Raw genomic sequence first — 17,217 nt, 5'->3', positions numbered from 1 at the left:
CCAATTAATTTCTTTCTATTTATAGTAGAGACGGGGTCTCGATCTTGCTCAGGCTGATTTCGAACTCCTGAAGTCAAGCAATCCACCCGCCTGGGCCTCCCAGAATGCTAGGATTACAGGCATGAGCCACCACTCTTTCCCCCTTTTCTGTATTGTAAATTTTTTTTTTTTTTGAGACAGAGTCTTGCTTTGCTGCCCCAGCTAGAGTGCAGTGGGATTATCATAGCTCACAGCAACCTCAAAGTCCTGGGCTCAAGCGATCCTCCTGCCTCAGCCTCCTGAGTAGCTGGGACTACAGGTGCGTGCTAATTTTTCTATTTTTAGTAGAGACAGGGTCTTTCCCTTGATCAGTCTGTTTCAAACCCCTGGCCTCAAGCAATCCTCCTGCCTCGGCCTCCCACAGTGCTAGGATTAAAGGTGTGAGCCACCACACACAACCAACAAAGAAATCTTTACCTATTGTGAGGCCAATGTGGGGCCTGTGCCTGGCACAGAGTAGGTGCTCAATAGCCGATGACGCTGCCGGCTTTTCAGGTCTGAGAGAGAGAGGTACTTCTCATGAGAAGTCACAAGGGGGCATCCGAAAGCCAAGAAACAAGGTCTAGCACGGAAGTTCACTGTAGCGCTGTGAAGTCCCCTTGCTTACCCAGAATGCACTCCTTAACCCTAAAGAAAAAAGAAAAAGCTTTGTCTGCTGAAAACTGGGCCTCTTCCATTCATAGGAGACAAAGTATGGAGCACCTGAGAACTGGCTTATCTTCCTTCTGTTGGGGTGTGTATTTCAGAGCAGCTATCAGGGGTCACTACATATGTCACAACCAAGGAATCACTCTGGAGACCTGTGAAAGGGGCTCACGAGTGTGATGGCCACATGGAAGAGTGAGCACTGCGACGGGAATTTAGAAACATTTGCTTGCTGTGTGCTCAGCCATATCCTCCCTCATGCTGTTTACTTTTTCAAAAAAAATTATTTGTTGTAAATTAGCAATTTATAATTATGTACATTTACTTGGTACAAAGTGCTGTTATGATTTATGAATACAGTATGGATAATTAAATCAAACTACTTAACCCTTTGCACTCGCTTGCTTTTTTCTCAATTCCTTTATTCTACTCAGGATTTAATTTGTTAAATACCGCAGATTTTACAAAGCGCGGCAGTAGAATAAAAAACTGGAGTTTCTTTTTATACAAACTTATTTATTTGGATTTTTTAATATTTCAAATTATTGACACATTCAAAGAGTAATTTTAATCTCTATAATTTTTGCTAACCGTGTCGAGTCACACTCAACACCCGAGTGCAAAAGGGTTAACATATCCATTACCTCAGATGCTTAACTTTTTTTTTTTTTTCAGACAGAGTCTCACTCTGTTGCCCAGGCTAGAGTGAGTGCCCTGGCGTCAGCCTAGCTCACAGCAACCTCAAACTCCAGGGCTCAAGCAATCCTCCTGCCTCAGCCTCCCGAGTAGCTGGGACTATAGGCATGCGCCACCATGCCCGGCTAATTTTTTTCTATATATTTTTAGTTGGCCAATTAATTTCTTTCTATTTATAGTAGAGATGGGGTCTCGTTCTTGTTCAGGCTGGTTTCAAACTCCTGACCTTGAGCCATCCTCCCGCCTTGGCCTTCCAGAGTCCTGGGATTACAGGCGTGAGCCACCACTCCTAGCTACTTAACATTTTTTGTGGTGAGAACATTTGAAATTTACTCTTAGCAATTTTGAAATGTACAATATTCTATTATTAACTGTATTCCCCACACTATGCAATAGATGTCAAAAAGCAACATATTCCTCCTGTGTGAGATTGTGTACCGTTTGTCCATCGCCTCCCCATTTTCCTCTTACCCCCACCTCTGTAACCATGATTCTACTAATACTCTTTGCTTCCCTGAGTTCAATTGTTTTAGATTCCACATTAAACTGACAACTGCTCATCCTGTTTTCTTAATCTGACTTCTTAAAGGTTCCACCTGGACCTCCTAGAACTCAGTTTCTAAGCTCTGGAATATGTACCTTCTGGTCTACCTGACCTTATTACATATCACTGCTTGAAAGGAAATTGCTCTAGTCATAGAAGTCTATTGCTACCTGCTTTAATTACATGGTGTAGTTAAAGGAGTCCTCAAACTTTTTAAACAGGGGGCCAGTTCACTGTTCCTCAGACCGTTGGAGAGTGCGCACTGTGGGCCCAGGACAAGTCTGCTGCTAAGCAGGACAGGAAGTGGTGGCAAAAACACCTGGCAGGCTGGATAAATGTCCTTGGTGGCCCGCATGCTGTAGTTTGAGGACGCCTGAGAGGGAGCACAGTCTTTGCAGACAGACCAAGGTCTAAATCAAGTCTCTGGTATTTAATTATCTTTTTATTTTCTTTTGTGAAGAAAAACTAAAGTCTTTATTGATAAATAGGTTACAATTAAGTAAATACAAGATGCTGGGGAATAAAAACTTGAGCAGAATCTCAGTCCATCCCCACCCCCACCTCTGGTTCCAGGCTTCAGCCCTCTCGCTGGACACCTTCGGTGCTGAGGCCTTGACAGGCAGCACAGGCCTTCTTGGGCCAATGGAGGCCTCTGTTTTCCTGGCCAGGCCTGCAGCTGCCATCTTGTTCCCACTGCCCTTAGCAGAAGCTGCCTTGGTGTTTGATTCTTCCCTAGACCCCTGGGCAGCTGCCCCTTGGCCACCATCTTCTTTCTGATCGGGGAAGCAACCCCATTCTTGACGTTGCTGGCTGTGGGTTTTACTCTCATCTGGTATTTAATTTCTTGAGCCTCAATTTCCTTATTGGAATAAAAAAGGAATAATAACATCTGCTTTTAAGAGTGTTGTGAGGGCTGGGCGCAGTGGCTCACACCTATAATCCTAGCACTCTGGGAGGCTAAGGCAGGCAGATTGATCGAGGTCAGGAATTCAAAACCAGCCTGAGCAAGAGCGAGACCCCGTCTCTACTATAAATACAAAGAAAATTAATTGGCCAACTAATACATATAGAAAAAATTAGCCAGGCATGGTGGCACATGCCTGTAGTTCCAGCTACTCGGGAGGCTGAGGCAGGAGGATTGCTTGAGCCCAGGAGTTTGAGGTTGCTGTGAGCTAGGCTGATGCCACGGCACTCACTCTAACCTGGGCAACAAAGCGAGACTCTTCTCAAAAAATAAATAAATAAAATAAAATAAAATAAAATAAAAAGAAGTGTTGTGAGGGCCGGGCATAGTGGCTCACGCCTGTAATCCTAGCACTCTGGGAGGCTGAGGCAGAAGGATTGCTCCAGGTCAGGAGTTCGAAACCAGCCTGAGCAAGAGTGAGAACCCGTCTCTACTAAAAACAGAAAGAAATTAATTATCCAACTGAAAATATATAGAAAAAAAAAATTAGCCAGGCATGGTGGCACATGCCTGTAGTCCCAGCTACTCGGGAGGCTGAGGCAGAAGGATCACTTGACCCCAGGAGTTTGAGGTTGCTGTGAGCTAGGCTGATGCCATGGCACTCTAGCCAGAGCAACAGAGTGAGACTCTGTCTCAAAAAAAAAAATATTGTGAGGATTAAATATATATAGTACTTAGAACAGAGTAAACAGTCACTAGATACTCAACAAATGGCAGTATTTTATCTTTACATTTTGGCTTAGGCATAAGCAACAGGGTGTTTTAGAAAAAAAATGGGATTTAGACTGGGCAAGGTGGCTCACATCTGTAATCCTAGCACTCTGCGAAGCTGAGGCAGGAAGACTGCTTGCACTCAGGAGTTTGAGACCAGCCTGAGTAAGAGTAAGACCCTGTCTCTACCAAAATTAGAAAAAATTAGCCGAGAGTCATGGCGCGTGCCTGTAGTCCCAGCTACTTGGGAGGCTGAGGCAGAAGGATCACTTCAGCCCAGGAGTTTGAGGTTGTAGTGAGCCATGATGATGCCACTGCACTCTACCCTGGGCAACAGAGCAAGACCTTATCTCAATTAAAAAAAAAAAAGAAAGAAAAAAATGGGATTTAAAATTAAGATAAGGTTCTTGTTTTCTATGACTCTTGGCAAATCAATTCATCTCTTTGAGTCTTACCACCTACAGGTTATAATGTAGTTATAAAAATAGAGAAGATACCTTTAGGAACTCTGTCAACCATATTATTATCCCAACCAGGAATTACCTTCCTCCCTTAAAAGAATCAAAATATCACCCTGCATGTCCTAGCTCAAGTGTTGCATCTTCTATGAAACCTTTCTCTAATAATCTCTAAAATATAAATAATATGGTGTCCATATGCTGGATATTTTATATTAAAAATGAGGAAGGTCTAAATATACTGAGATGGAAAGCTATCAGAGACATGGTTTAAATGAAAATAAACCATGAAACACATACATTATGATTCTATTCTTATGTTTAAGGAAAAAAAGAGATGACCATGCCACTCCCTTATTTAAAAACCTTCAGTGGTTTCCCACTGCTAATCAAGTGAAGTCCAAGCTCCTTATTAGATATTCAAGCTTCTTCACTATTTGGGCCCTACTAATCTCTCTAGCCTCAACTCCTATAGACCAACCTTGCCATCCTGTGAGCTCTGGGTTTCAGCTATGACTAAAGTGCCCTCCAACATCTCTTCCTTTAGGTCAGTGGTCCTAAAACTTCAGTGTGCATCAGAATCACCTGGAGTGCTTGTTAAAATACACACTGCTGGCTGCACCCATGGAATTTCTGATTCAGATTTAGGGTTGGGCCCAAGAATTTCTAACAAATTCCCAGGTGATACTGATGCTACTGTTCCAGGGATGACATTTTGACAGCCAGTGCTTTTACAATGATTGTGATTTAACTTCCTCATCTACATACAGGCTGACCAACCATGTCAGTTTGCCTGGGACTGCCTCAGTTTTGGCACTCCAAGTCGTATGTCACAGAAAACCACTCAGTTCCAGGCAAACTAGAACAGTTGGTAACCAGCTATGTAACAATCTCTCCCAGGTCATAGCTTATAGGACATTTATTCCTACTGCCAAGCAGTCTTTCTCTGTGACCAGGCCAAAAGGGAGTGCTGAGGAAAGAGTCCCATCCTCTTGACTGACTTTTTGCTGGAGTAAAAGTATTTAACAAAGTTTTTCAAATTCAGGCACCTCCAAACATATTTTCTTTATTTATTCCAGAGAATAGGCTTTAGTCCCTCTGGGTCCTCATAAACAATTAACACAGTTAATATAAGAACAAACTGAAAGCATCTATATCCTTCCCCTGTGTTGCTGGGGTGAGTTTATATTTGGAGAAGTTGGGGCAAATGCAGTGAGCACATTGAGCTTCTTATTCAGCTCAAAGCAGGTCTTGGGATAGTTCCACATGGGCCAGTACAGCTGACTTTCTGTGACTTGCAAGGGGTGCCCAAGACATTAAGGGCTATGGTCCTTGGGAAGGACTGATGATGTCATTGTTGATCAGGATCAAACATTTCCACTAACTGGGACTCCTCTTTCCAAGGGCTCAGAGATCAGAAAGCTGATATCGTCGCACAAGACCATCTCGACAGCACGTGTAGATCTGCTTCTCCCATGTGGCTACCTGGAACACAAGAATTCACAGTTCAAAGGAAGCCTGGGATTCTTCCATTTCAATAGATGGAGCCTTATCATTGACTTCCACTAGTCCCATGGAGTCTGACAAGCTCCTTTACTGATTTCAAAGGCAAGAGAAGAATTATATACATGGTATGTGTTTACAAATTGATGGCCAGAGTCGGGATGCACCTGTGACTATAGAATGGAGAAACTAATTGGCCTAAGTGGAAAGCAAACCCATTAGTGTTGTTTATAGTTTAGTTCAGAGAGTCTGCACCTAGGAGAAGAGGATCCACAGGGCTTGGGTAGTCCTGAAACCTGTATCAATAAAATCGGATGCAAAAAATTCTGAATATGTGCCTTTTATTCTGAGGATTTCCTCAACTTCTTAAAGAAAACAGCATGAATTCTGAAGTTGACTTAACCTCAGGTTTATTACCACGTAGTTACATGACCTAGGGTATCTTTCTCAATACCTCTAGGCACCGGTTTCCTCAATTACAAAATAGAAATATCTTAATTCACAATATATAACACTATGAAGGAATTTTAAAAAATGAAATGGATATATATTATATATGTGCACATATATTTATTTATTTATTTACCTGGAAAGAGCTCTAAGATATTTAAGAAAAAAAATCACATGGCAATATATAATGATCCCAATATGGACAAACTAAAGATAAAACTGTATTATTATTATTATTATTTTTTGAGACAGAGTCTCACTCTGTCACCCATGCTTGAGTGCTGTGGCATCAGCCTAGCTTACAGCAACTTCAAACTTGGGCTCAAGAGATCCTACTCCCTCAGCCTCCTGAGTAGCTGGGACTACAGGCATGTGCCACCATGTTCTGGCTAATTTTTTCTACGTATTTTTAGTTGTCTAGCTAAGTTGTTTTTAGTAGAGACAGGTGCGCTCTTGCTCAAGCTGGTCTCGAACTCCTGACCTTGAGCGATCCTCCCACCTCAGCCTCCAAGAGTGCTAGGATCAGAGGTGTGAGCCACCACGCCTGGCTGAGAGAATCAGTCTTGACCTTTTAATAATAATAATAATAATAAAGAATATGAATAGAATACTTTATATTTAAAAAGAGCTTCCAAATGCATTATCTAATTACTATCCTCATTTTACAGATAAAATGACAGACTAGGGAGGTGAAGTAATATATATATCTATATTTTTTGAGACATAGTCTCACTTTGTTGCCCAGGTTAGAGTGAGTACCATGGCATCAGCCTAGCTCACAGCAACCTCAATCTCCTGGGCTTAAGCAATCCTTCTGCCTCAGCCTCCCGAGTAGCTGGGACTACAGGCATGCGCCACCGTGCCCGGCTAATTTTTTGTACTTATATTTTTAGTTGGTCAATTAATTTCTTTCTATTTTTAGTAGAGATGAGGTCTCGCTCAGGCTGGTTTTGAACTCTTGACTTAGAGCAATCCGCCAGCCTCAGCCTCCCTGAGTGCTAGGATTATAGGCGTGAGCCACCATGCCCGGCCTTCAAGTAATATTTAAAGTAAGCGATGAAGTCACTTTTGACACAAAATCTTTTCTTCCCATCCTGCCACACTGCTTATATGGTAAGCACTATTGTATTACTCCTCATGACCACAAGGTAGCTGGATTCAGTCCCCTAAAAGCCCTCTATCCCAGGTGAGAATCACCCAGCTCCAGTTTCCTCTCAGGCGTGTACCTTGTACACAGGGTCACAGTCAGCTCCAGTGAGCTCAATGACATAGTCTAAGTCTTGCTGGACAATGAAACAGCTTCCATCTCCTAAAAGGCAAAAAGAAAATTTATATAACTAAAGAGAAGGTTGCAATCAAAGAGTTCAGTCCAGTCCTCCTCACCAACATTACTCCTGTGAGGATCCATGGTATCCCTTAATACACACTTTGTTCTATCCACTTCCCCAATCCCACTCCCGAACTCCATTTGAAATATTTTATCCTGGCTAGACCAAAGTACTCACTTTACCTAGAATATGTAGTTAAGCGTCAAACAATACACAGCAGGCACTCAGTAAATGTTAGTTTCCTTCTTTTTGCCCCCTCCCTCATCTGTGGCTTTGCACACACCAAAGCTTCAGCCTTTAATGTCCACCCTACATCTCTAGCTGGTGAAACCTTCATCATCTTCCATGTCACCTTGTCCCTGAAGACCTTGCCAACAGCGTTCCTACCTCTAGAATTAACTATTCTCCATGTTCTCATGCAGTCTTCTGCTGCAGTACTTATCAAACTGGACGGCAATCACACGTTCAGATGTCTGTTTGCCTTACTAATTGTGAGCTCCCCTTTAGGGTAGAGACTTAATGGGTGCTGAGCTAACTGCTGGGGATGACAGGATGAATACGGCACAGTCACCACTCTCAAGGAGCTTAGACTGGAGGAGTACACAGCCAATCACAATGTAGAGTGACAAACACTACTGATAAGCACAATATGCCAAAGAACTGCAGAGGGCCATGCCCCAGTCCATCCATGGATCAGGCACTGAAAATGATATTTAATTAATTGAGCTTCAGGGAAGCATCTCTCAATTGGCCCATGGACCCACCTTGGCTAGCAATGAATCCATCTCTGAAACTCAGCAGGGACAGAACTGGTGCTCCTGATCTGTGGATGATTTGCACTGGAGTTCTAGGATTCAGAGTAAAAGGGACAGTTTTACTTTTTTTCTTCAAAAGCAACGTTTGACTATATTCAACATATAGTACTAATCACATAAAAGCAAACAGGACAAATGTGGAAAAAGATTAAACATTCATATGGTTTCTTTCTGGGCAAGATCTTTAACTGGCAGATAGATCAAAGTAATTCTTCAAACCACCTTGGAGTAAATGTAAATATGTTTCTAACCATGAACTAAGTCACCACCCAAATCTTGAGTTTTTAGGGCAGATCTGACATGGGGTGAAGATAATATTAACAGTATGTTAATTTTTCACTTAAAGACACAATTAAGACTAGTTGTGAAATACTACAATTGCCAGGTCGTGAAAAAGAAAAAGATGAGAATCAACTTAATATAAATGTAAGAGTGACTTTATAATACTGATCAGAGAGTCCCTATTTCCATGGAGGCAAAAAGGAGAGGAAAAATAAAATAACTTAAATGATGGAAGAAAAGGTGTATGCTAGTCACCATCTAGTGGAATTTCTTCATTGTTCCTGGTATAAAGTCCAAACTCCTTAGGATTGTAGGTAAGGCCTCAGCAGCCTCCTGTTTTCCTGTCCGGCATCACTTCTCACCCCATCTGCAGGGTATATACCTGCCATACTAAATTACTTGGCGACCTCTGAAAGTGACATACTTTCACTTGCCTTCGTGCTTCTATACATGCGATTCTACCCAGGCCAGGTCCTTCCCTTCTTCCTTACTTTATAACAGCCTGCTCAACAAGAACCAGTGCTTCTCATTTCCTTGGAGAATCAGTCTCTCCTCCTTCCCTCTCCTTTCTGGTGTTCCTCACACTGCTGTGGACAGCCCTGTGATCACACTGCTTCACAATAGTCTTTCACTTGTTCATCTTTACCACTAGAATCCAGGTGCCTCAAAGGTAGAATCTGTATCTTTTATTTCTCTTTTTCAGTGCCCTGCACTAAACCCAGTGTCCACAAAAGCCATTCAATAAATATTAGTTGAACAAAGGGAGGAAATCAAAAGGGTAAGGGACAGAAGCATAGACTGTTAAATCCTGCAACAGAGAGACTGATTCTCTTTGATATCTTTAAGATCAGGATAAGGCCTATTTTAGATAGGTCATGATCAAAGCTAAATAAGAAACAGAGCTGGCTTACTTAAACTAAAAATGATCATTTAGTCTTAGGCTGGCTCAGGTCTAATCATACAGAAAATTACTGAGCTCCTTAAGGTTAAAAGTTCTAGACATTCATTCTAAATGAAATGTTAGTTCACATTTAAGCTTAATTTCCAAAGCAATCATTACAGTCATACAATCATGACAGCATGAATCAAATTACCTTTTAATATGATTCCAGGATAATAACAATCACAAAATTCAGACCGGAAAACCTTTATAAATGGAAAAATATACCCTTGATTCAATATGCTAGGCTAAGTCAATGTTAAAGCCAATAAAAAAACTCTACTCTGTAGAAGACTTGTATCATGCAAATGAATGGTGACTCACCTAGGACTCCTCACATCCAGCTGATAAATGTTTCCATCTTGTGTCCCAGCCAATAGCAAGAAGCCAGAGAGAAAAGTACAGCAGTTGAAGGCATCTGAGCCAATAAAGAGGAACACCTAGCAACAAGCAGGAGACAAAAATGCTGTTTAAAGATTAATTTGTTTCCAGGAATAAACAGGCACCAAAAAAGAGAAAATTTCACTATTTTTAGAGACATTTTCTTTTTTCCTTCTCTAATCATTCTCAAACAGTAAACTAGGCACTTGCCAATAACTGAGAAGGAAGCACTCCCGGGATTGTAGGAGCCTGAGGTTGTCTGAGGACTTGAGCAGGTTACGTAATACCAGACTCTGAGGTAGCTACTTTCTAACTATTACCCCTCAACACACTGTCTCATAGGATCCTTACCATCAAAAAGCCTTCTTTTCTCTTTTTTCATTATAACCCTCAATTTGAGAAACACTTATAATTCCTATATTTAAGTTTTGTTTCACTCACGCCTATAATCCTAGCACTCTGGGAGGCTGTGGCAGGCAGATCGTTTGAGCTCAGGAGTTCGAGACCAGCCTGAGCAAGAGTGAGACCCAGTCTTTACTAAAAATAGAAAGAAATTAATTGGCCAACTAAAAATATACAGAAAAAATTAGCCAGGCATGGTGGTGCATGTTTGTAGTCCCAGCTACTTGGGAGGCTGAGGCAGGAGGATCGCTTGAGCCCAGGAGTTTGAGGTTGCTGTGAGCTAGGCTGGTGCCACGGCACTCTAGCCTGGGCAACAGAGTGAGACTCTGTCTCAAAAAAAAAAAACTTCCAGCAACCTTTTGAAGGGTGGTACTTTGTTGGAAAAGAAACAAGCTTAAGGCCGGGCGCGGTGGCTCACGCCTGTAATCCTAGCACTCTGGGAGGCCGAGGTGGGTGGATTGCTCGAGGTCAGGAGTTCGAAACCAGCCTGAGCAAGAGCGAGACCCCGTCTCTACTATAAATAGAAAGAAATTAATTGGCCAACTAATATATATAGAAAAAAAAAATTAGCCGGGCATGGTGGCACATGCCTGTAGTCCCAGCTACTCGGGCGGCTGAGGCAGAAGGATTGCTTGAGCCCAGGAGTTTGAGGTTGCTGTGAGCTAGGCTGACGCCACGGCACTCACTCTAGCCTAGGCAACAAAGCGAGACTCTGTCTCAAAAAAAAAAAAAAAAAAAGAAACAAGCTTAAATAAAGTGGCAATGTAAAGAATCATGATTCTCCCCATACATCTGAAAAAAGAAATTATTAGATTTTCTTTTTCAATATGGGATCTCCCTATGTTGCCCAAGCTGGTCTTGAACCCAGGGCCTTAAGTGATCCTCCCACCTCAGCATCCCCAGTTGTTGGGATTACAAGCATAAGCCACTGCACCCAGCTTAGATTTTCATTTATTCCTTACTCCTAGCTCAAACCGATGATCATTTCTCCCTCAAAGTTCTAAAAAGAAAAAACAAAACAAACAAAACTTCCTTATTTCCCTTTGGAAGTAAAAGCCAGCATGGCAATGCAAGGGCAAAGGCATTATTAGCAAAAACAGTGATGTTCCTGAAACAAACTCTGAAAGGGGAAATAACACCAGCACAATACAATACACAAGATGGAATGAAAATAACAAACCCCGTGGCCAAACCAAATCATTAAAGTTGTCTGAATCATGATGACAGGAGCTAGAAAGAAATTTAAAAAATCTTATCTCGGGGAAGACAGAATTTAGTTAAGAGCACCGTTTACCTAACAAAACTTGAGAGGATGAAGAAAGAAAATTCAGCTAATGGTTTTGGTCATTAACTGATCAAGAGCCATGAATGCATGATACCTTTATTCAAATTGTCTTCACATTACCTTAAAAGTAAAAGGACCCATAAAGAAAACCTACACCACCTCATTATTTTACATATAAGCACACTGAGGCCGAGAGAGGGAAAGTGACTTAACAAAGATCACAAAGCAGTAGAGCATTTAATCCTTGTCACGTAACCCTATGAGGTTAAGTCCTATTATGCCCAGTTTAGTGATAAGGAAACAGGCTCAGAGAGGTTAACTAACTTGTCCAATGTTGTAGTCATTAAGTAAAAGAGCTGAGAGTTACACGTTGCCCTTATTCCAAATCCCACGCTCTTAAATCATCACACTGTACTGCCTCTCACCCAGGCAGCCTCCTCAAAAGTGAGCACAGGGAGTAAGGAGAAATGCTTCCAAAACAGCTTTCCACAAATCAGAACGACCGATGTTGCCTTAGAGTTAAAAGTTTGTATAGGAACCACTTGCCGGCTGCCTGCTCTGTAGTCCCAAGCACTGAAGCTTCTTATCTTCCCGGGCCAACAGCAGCATTTTCGCCTCTGTTCCAACCTCCCGTTCACCTGCACGACAGATGAGCTCTGTTAGTAACAGCTGGCAGTGCCCACGAAGCACAGATACTTATGGCTGTTTCCTGATTAACAAGTGATTCACTTGTTAATTGAAAAGAAAACATTTGTTATGTTCTATATCTCACTGTGGTATTATTTATACACATTAGTCAAAACTCACAGAACTATGCAATTAAAAAGGATGACTTTTACTATATGTAAAATATAATAATATAATATAATAAGCCCAACCTTAAAAATACTAAGTTGTTGGACACCACACTAGGAGCAGTGGTACAGTGTTGAAAACAATAGTCTCTGACCTCAAGGATCTTATAGCAGGGAGGAGATGAAATTTATTCATTCAGGCTGGGCGCAGTGGCTCACGGCAGTAATCCTAGCACTCTGGGAGGCCGAGGCAGGTGGATCACTCAAGATCAGGAGTTTGAATCCAGCCTGAGCAAGAGCAAGACCCCATCTCTACTAAAAATAGAATGAAATTAATTAGCCAACTAAAAATATACAGAAAAAATTAGCTGGGGATGGTGGCGCATGCCTGCAGCCCCAGCTACTTGGGAGGCTGAGGCAAAAGGATCGCTTGAGTACAGGAGTTTGAGGTTGCTGTGAGCTAAGCTGACACCATGCCACTCTAGCCCAGGCAAACAGAGTGAGACTCTATCTCAAAAAAAAGAAATTTTTTCATTCCCTCAACAAATATTTATTGAGATGTCTTCTCGGTAGCAGGCAGTATTCTAAGTGCTAAGGAAACTGTGATAACAAACAGATAAGGTCCTCACTCTCAAGGATTTTAGTGGAAAGAGACCACAGATACATAAATAAGTAGGATATACTTTCAGAGAGTGATGAGTTCTAAAAGGAAATAAAACAGGAAAATATGATCAAAAGTGTAGATGGTGGGAGACTGCATGGGGGAGGGTAGCTTTAAATTTAAACTTCTATTTTAAAAAGGCTCTGTGGAAGTAATTTTTCAACAGAGACCTGAACAAAAAACAATCATGTGAAGAGCTGCAGGAAGTATATTCCAGACTAAGGGAACAAGAAGACAAAGTCCAGACACTGGGAGAGTCTGCTGTGTTGGAAGAACAAACACAGGCCTGTGGCTGAAATGTCGTGGGCCTGGCAGAGGGTGGTCTGATATGAGGCTGGAGAGGAATACAGGGGTCAGAAAGTGTAATGGCTTGTTGGCTTGTTGTAAGCCATTCTAAGGGGTTAGGATTTTAACATATGGGTAAAGGGAGATCACTGAAGGGTTTTAAGCAGGAGAGTATGTTATTTTCTTTTTTTTTGAGACAGAGTCTCACTTTGTTGCCCAGGCTAGAGTGAATGCCCTGGCATCAGCCCAGCTTACAGCAACCTCAAACTCCTGGGCTCAAGCAATCCTACTGCCTCAGCCTCCTGAGTAGCTGGGACTACAGGCATGTGCCACCATGCCCGGCTAATTTTTTCTATATATATTTGTTGGCCAATTAATTTCTTTCTATTTATAGCAGAGACGGGGTCTCACTCTTGCTCAGGCTGGTTTTGAACTCCTGACCTCGAGCAATCCACCCACCTCGGCCTCCCAGAGTGCTAGGATTACAGGCGTGAGCCACCACGCCGGGCCAAGAGTATGTTATTTTATAAAGCAGGAATTTTAAGCAGGAGACTTATGTTATTTTATAAAGGCCAAAATGGTTGCTTTGAAAAGAATGGTTTATCGGAGAACAATCCAGGCAGTAGTATAGGCAATAAATGATGACAAGATGTTGGCAGAAGGGAGGGAAGGAGAGAGTGGGAGGGAGAGGGAGAAGAAAAAAAGTGAGAAACACTCTGAAGGTAGAGATGACACACTTCGTTGATGAGGGACATGAGGAAAAGGGAGGTGGACCATGAATGAATCTTAGGCTTTATCTTGAGCAAATGTGTAGATGGTGGTGCCTTTTTCTGCGATGAGGAAAACCAGATGGAGTGGGGAAGTCAAACATTCCTCATTAGACAAAATAAGTTCAAACTATCTATTAGACATCTAAACAGAGTCTGGAACTCAAGTGAGAAGTCTATGTTTTAGATGTACTTTTGGAAATCATCAGTGTAAATACAACATTTAAAGCTATGGAACTGATGAGATCACCTGAGTAGAAACTATAGTGAGAGCTGAGGGCCCAGGATTTAATAGTGAGGCCCTCTAATATTTAAAGTAGAAGAGAGGCCAGGCCCGGTGGCTCACGCCTGTAATCCTAACACTCTGGGAGGCCGAGGTGGGTGGGTCATTTGAGTTCAGGAGTTCGAAACCAGCCTGAGCAAGAGCGAGACCCTGTCTCTACTAAAAAAATAGAAAGAAATTAGCTGGACAACTAAAAATATACAGAAAAAATTAGCCAGGGGTGTGGTGGCACATGCCTGTAGTCCCAGCTACTCAGGAGGCTGAGGCAGGAGGATTGCTTGAGCCCAGGAGTTTGAGGTTGCTGTGAGCTAGGCTGACGCCACAGACCTCCAGTCCAGGCAACAGAGTGACGCTCTTGTCTCAAAAAAAAAAAAAAAAAGGTAGAAGAGTGGAGATTTATAAAAGGAGACTAAGAAGCAGTAGCCATTGAGATAGGAGGAAAACCACTGTAATGTGATATCACAGAAGCCAAGAAAGAAAAGTGTTTTGAGGAATACTGTTGAATTCAGAAAGACAAGCACAGAGAAGACTGGATTAGGAAATATGAAGGTCACTGGCGATCTTGACAAGAGTCATTTCGGTCAAGTAGTTGGGCACAAATCATCCTAGAATGGGTTGAAGAGTAAATGGGAAATGAAAAAGTAGAGAAGGCCGGGCGCTGTGGCTCACGCCTGTAATCCTAGCTCTTGGGAGGCCGAGGCGGGCGGATTGCTCAAGGTCAGGAGTTCAAAACCAGCCTGAGCAAGAGCGAGACCCCGTCTCTACTATAAATAGAAAGAAATTAATTGGCCAACTGATATATATATATAAAATTAGCCGGGCATGGTGGCGCATGCCTGTAGTCCCAGCTACTCGGGAGGCTGAGGCAGAAGGATCACTGGAGCCCAGGAGTTTGAGGTTGCTGTGAGCTAGGCTGACGCCACGGCACTCACTCTAGCCTGGACAACAAAGCGAGACTCTGTCTCAAAAAAAAAAAAAAAAAAAGAAAAAGTAGAGAAAAGAATATTTTCATTTAAATTACTTTTATTATCAACTAATTGTTTCAAAACTTCACCTTGTTTTAAGTAATAATATGTATGAAATCTTAGGTTTAAAGTATAGTATATGTATTATGTTAATATATATAACTATTAAAAACGTATACTGCCTGAAATGATCACATTTACCATTAATTGCACATGTATTATGCCTTAAGAAATGGACTCTCCCTATTAATCCATTAATAATCAAAGAGGGACCAGGGAACATCTAGTGGTCAGGAAGTTTTAGCAGTTTTTGGACCATAGTGCATCTATATGGGAAGTTTAAGATGGTGGTGGGAGGTGTGGGAGTGTGTGTGAGCACCTAGAATGTGTCAAAAGTCAGGGGCAAAATTAACCCAAATTAGTTGAAAATTTAGGCCCATACAAAAACCTGCACACAGATGTTTACAGCAGCTTTATTCATAACTGCCAAAACTCGGAAACAACCAAGATGTCCTTCAGTAGGTAAATGGATAAACTGGTACATCCAGAGAATGGGATATTATTCAGCATTAAAAAGAAATGAGTTATCAAGCCATGATAAGACACAGAGGAACCTTAAATGCATATTACTAAGTGAAAGAAACCAATCTGAAAAGACTACATACTGTCTGATTCCAATTCTAAAATCCTGGAAAAGGTAAAACTATAGAACAGCAAAAAGATCAGCTGTTACCTGGGGTTAGGAGAGAGGGAGGGATGAAAAGGCAGAGCACAGAAGATTTTAGGGCAATGAAACTATTTTATATGATACTATAATGGTAGATTTATGTCATCATATATTTGTCAAAACCTATAGAATGAACAACACCAAGAGTGAACCCTAACGTAAACTATGGACTTTGGGTGATAATGATGTGTAGGTTCATCAATTATAACAAACGTACCACTCTGGTGAGGGATGTTGATAGTGGGGGAAGCTATATTTGCGGGGGATGGAGAGTATATGAAAATTCTCTGTATTTTCTGCTAAATTTTGCTCTAAAAATTAAAATCTATTTTTGTTAATGTGAGGGAGTAAGACAATGGTAGAAAAAATAGTCCTATGGAACAAAGAAACAATTATTAATTATTACCATGGGAAAATGAGAAAGTTGCCTTATTAGGACCTTCACTATTGTGTCTCAACAGAGCTATTCAACCTATTTCCACTAGTACCATTCAACCTTCCAGCCCAGCCAAGCACTTATTTTTTTTATTTCAGCATATTATGGGGGTATAAATGTTAAGGTTACGTATAGTGCCCTTGTACCCCCTCCCTCCTTGAGTCAGAGCTTCAAGCATGACCATCCCCCAAACGGTGCACATCTCGCTCATTATGTATGTATATACCCGCCCCCAAGCATATCTTTTTTCTTTTTTTTTGAGACAGAGTCTCACTCTGTTGCCTGGGCTAGAGTGCCGTGGCATCAGCCTAGCTCACAGCAACCTCAAACTCCTGGGCTCAAGCAATCCTCCTGCCTCAGCCTCCCAAGTAGCTGGGACCACAGGCATGTGCCACCATGCCCAGCTAATTTTTTCTATATATTTTTTGTTGGCCAATTAATTTCTTTCTATTTTTAGTAGAGATGGGGTCTCTCGCTCTTGCTCAGGCTAGTCTCGAACTCCTGAGCTCAAATGATCCTTCTGCCTTGGCCTCCTAGAGTGCTAGGATTACAGGTGTGAGCCACCGCAACCAGCCACATATCTTTTTATAACACTAAGTTTCACACCCAAGCTATAATGCAAACTGCCCCTATACTTAACCCCTGCACTAGCTCCCATTCTCTTATCTTTACCATTCTTGTCTGTTCAACTTGAACTCATCCTTCAAAGGTTTAAGCCAACTTCTTTTGTGACACCTTTCCCAGAAACATTCCTTTCCTTTGAAAACCTATGACATATGCAATCAATAATTTGCCAGGCACAGTGGCTCATGCCTATGGTCCAGCTACTTGGAAGGCTGAGGCAGGAGGATTGCTT

At 41.9% G+C, this 17,217-nt stretch overlaps 1 protein-coding gene across 3 annotated transcripts in view; it reads right to left on the bottom strand.

Annotated features, from left to right (window-relative positions):
• Positions 1 to 5,104: 5,104 nt before the first annotated feature.
• PAAF1 (proteasomal ATPase associated factor 1) overlaps positions 5,105 to 17,217 on the bottom strand; it is a 37,771-nt gene continuing 25,658 nt past the window's right edge. For 2 of the 3 annotated variants that reach the window (XM_012745107.3, XM_076002305.1), the window contains 5 exons: positions 11,990 to 12,081; positions 9,700 to 9,815; positions 8,103 to 8,185; positions 7,237 to 7,319; positions 5,105 to 5,542 (listed from right to left, as the gene is read on the bottom strand). In XM_012745107.3, coding sequence (XP_012600561.1) covers positions 5,465 to 5,542; positions 7,237 to 7,319; positions 8,103 to 8,185; positions 9,700 to 9,815; positions 11,990 to 12,081 — 452 coding nt within the window. In that variant the 3' untranslated portion in view covers positions 5,105 to 5,464. Of the gene's footprint in view, positions 5,543 to 7,236; positions 7,320 to 8,102; positions 8,186 to 9,529; positions 9,582 to 9,699; positions 9,816 to 11,989; positions 12,082 to 17,217 lie in introns of those variants that run through there. The other variant, XM_076002306.1, reaches the window with a different exon arrangement.

The sequence above is a fragment of the Microcebus murinus genome, chromosome 4, assembly GCF_040939455.1.
Source record: "Microcebus murinus isolate Inina chromosome 4, M.murinus_Inina_mat1.0, whole genome shotgun sequence".
Classification (NCBI taxonomy): Eukaryota; Metazoa; Chordata; class Mammalia; order Primates; family Cheirogaleidae; genus Microcebus; species Microcebus murinus.
Note: the sequence above shows the minus strand (reverse complement) of the source record. Positions and strands in the feature narration are given on the sequence as shown.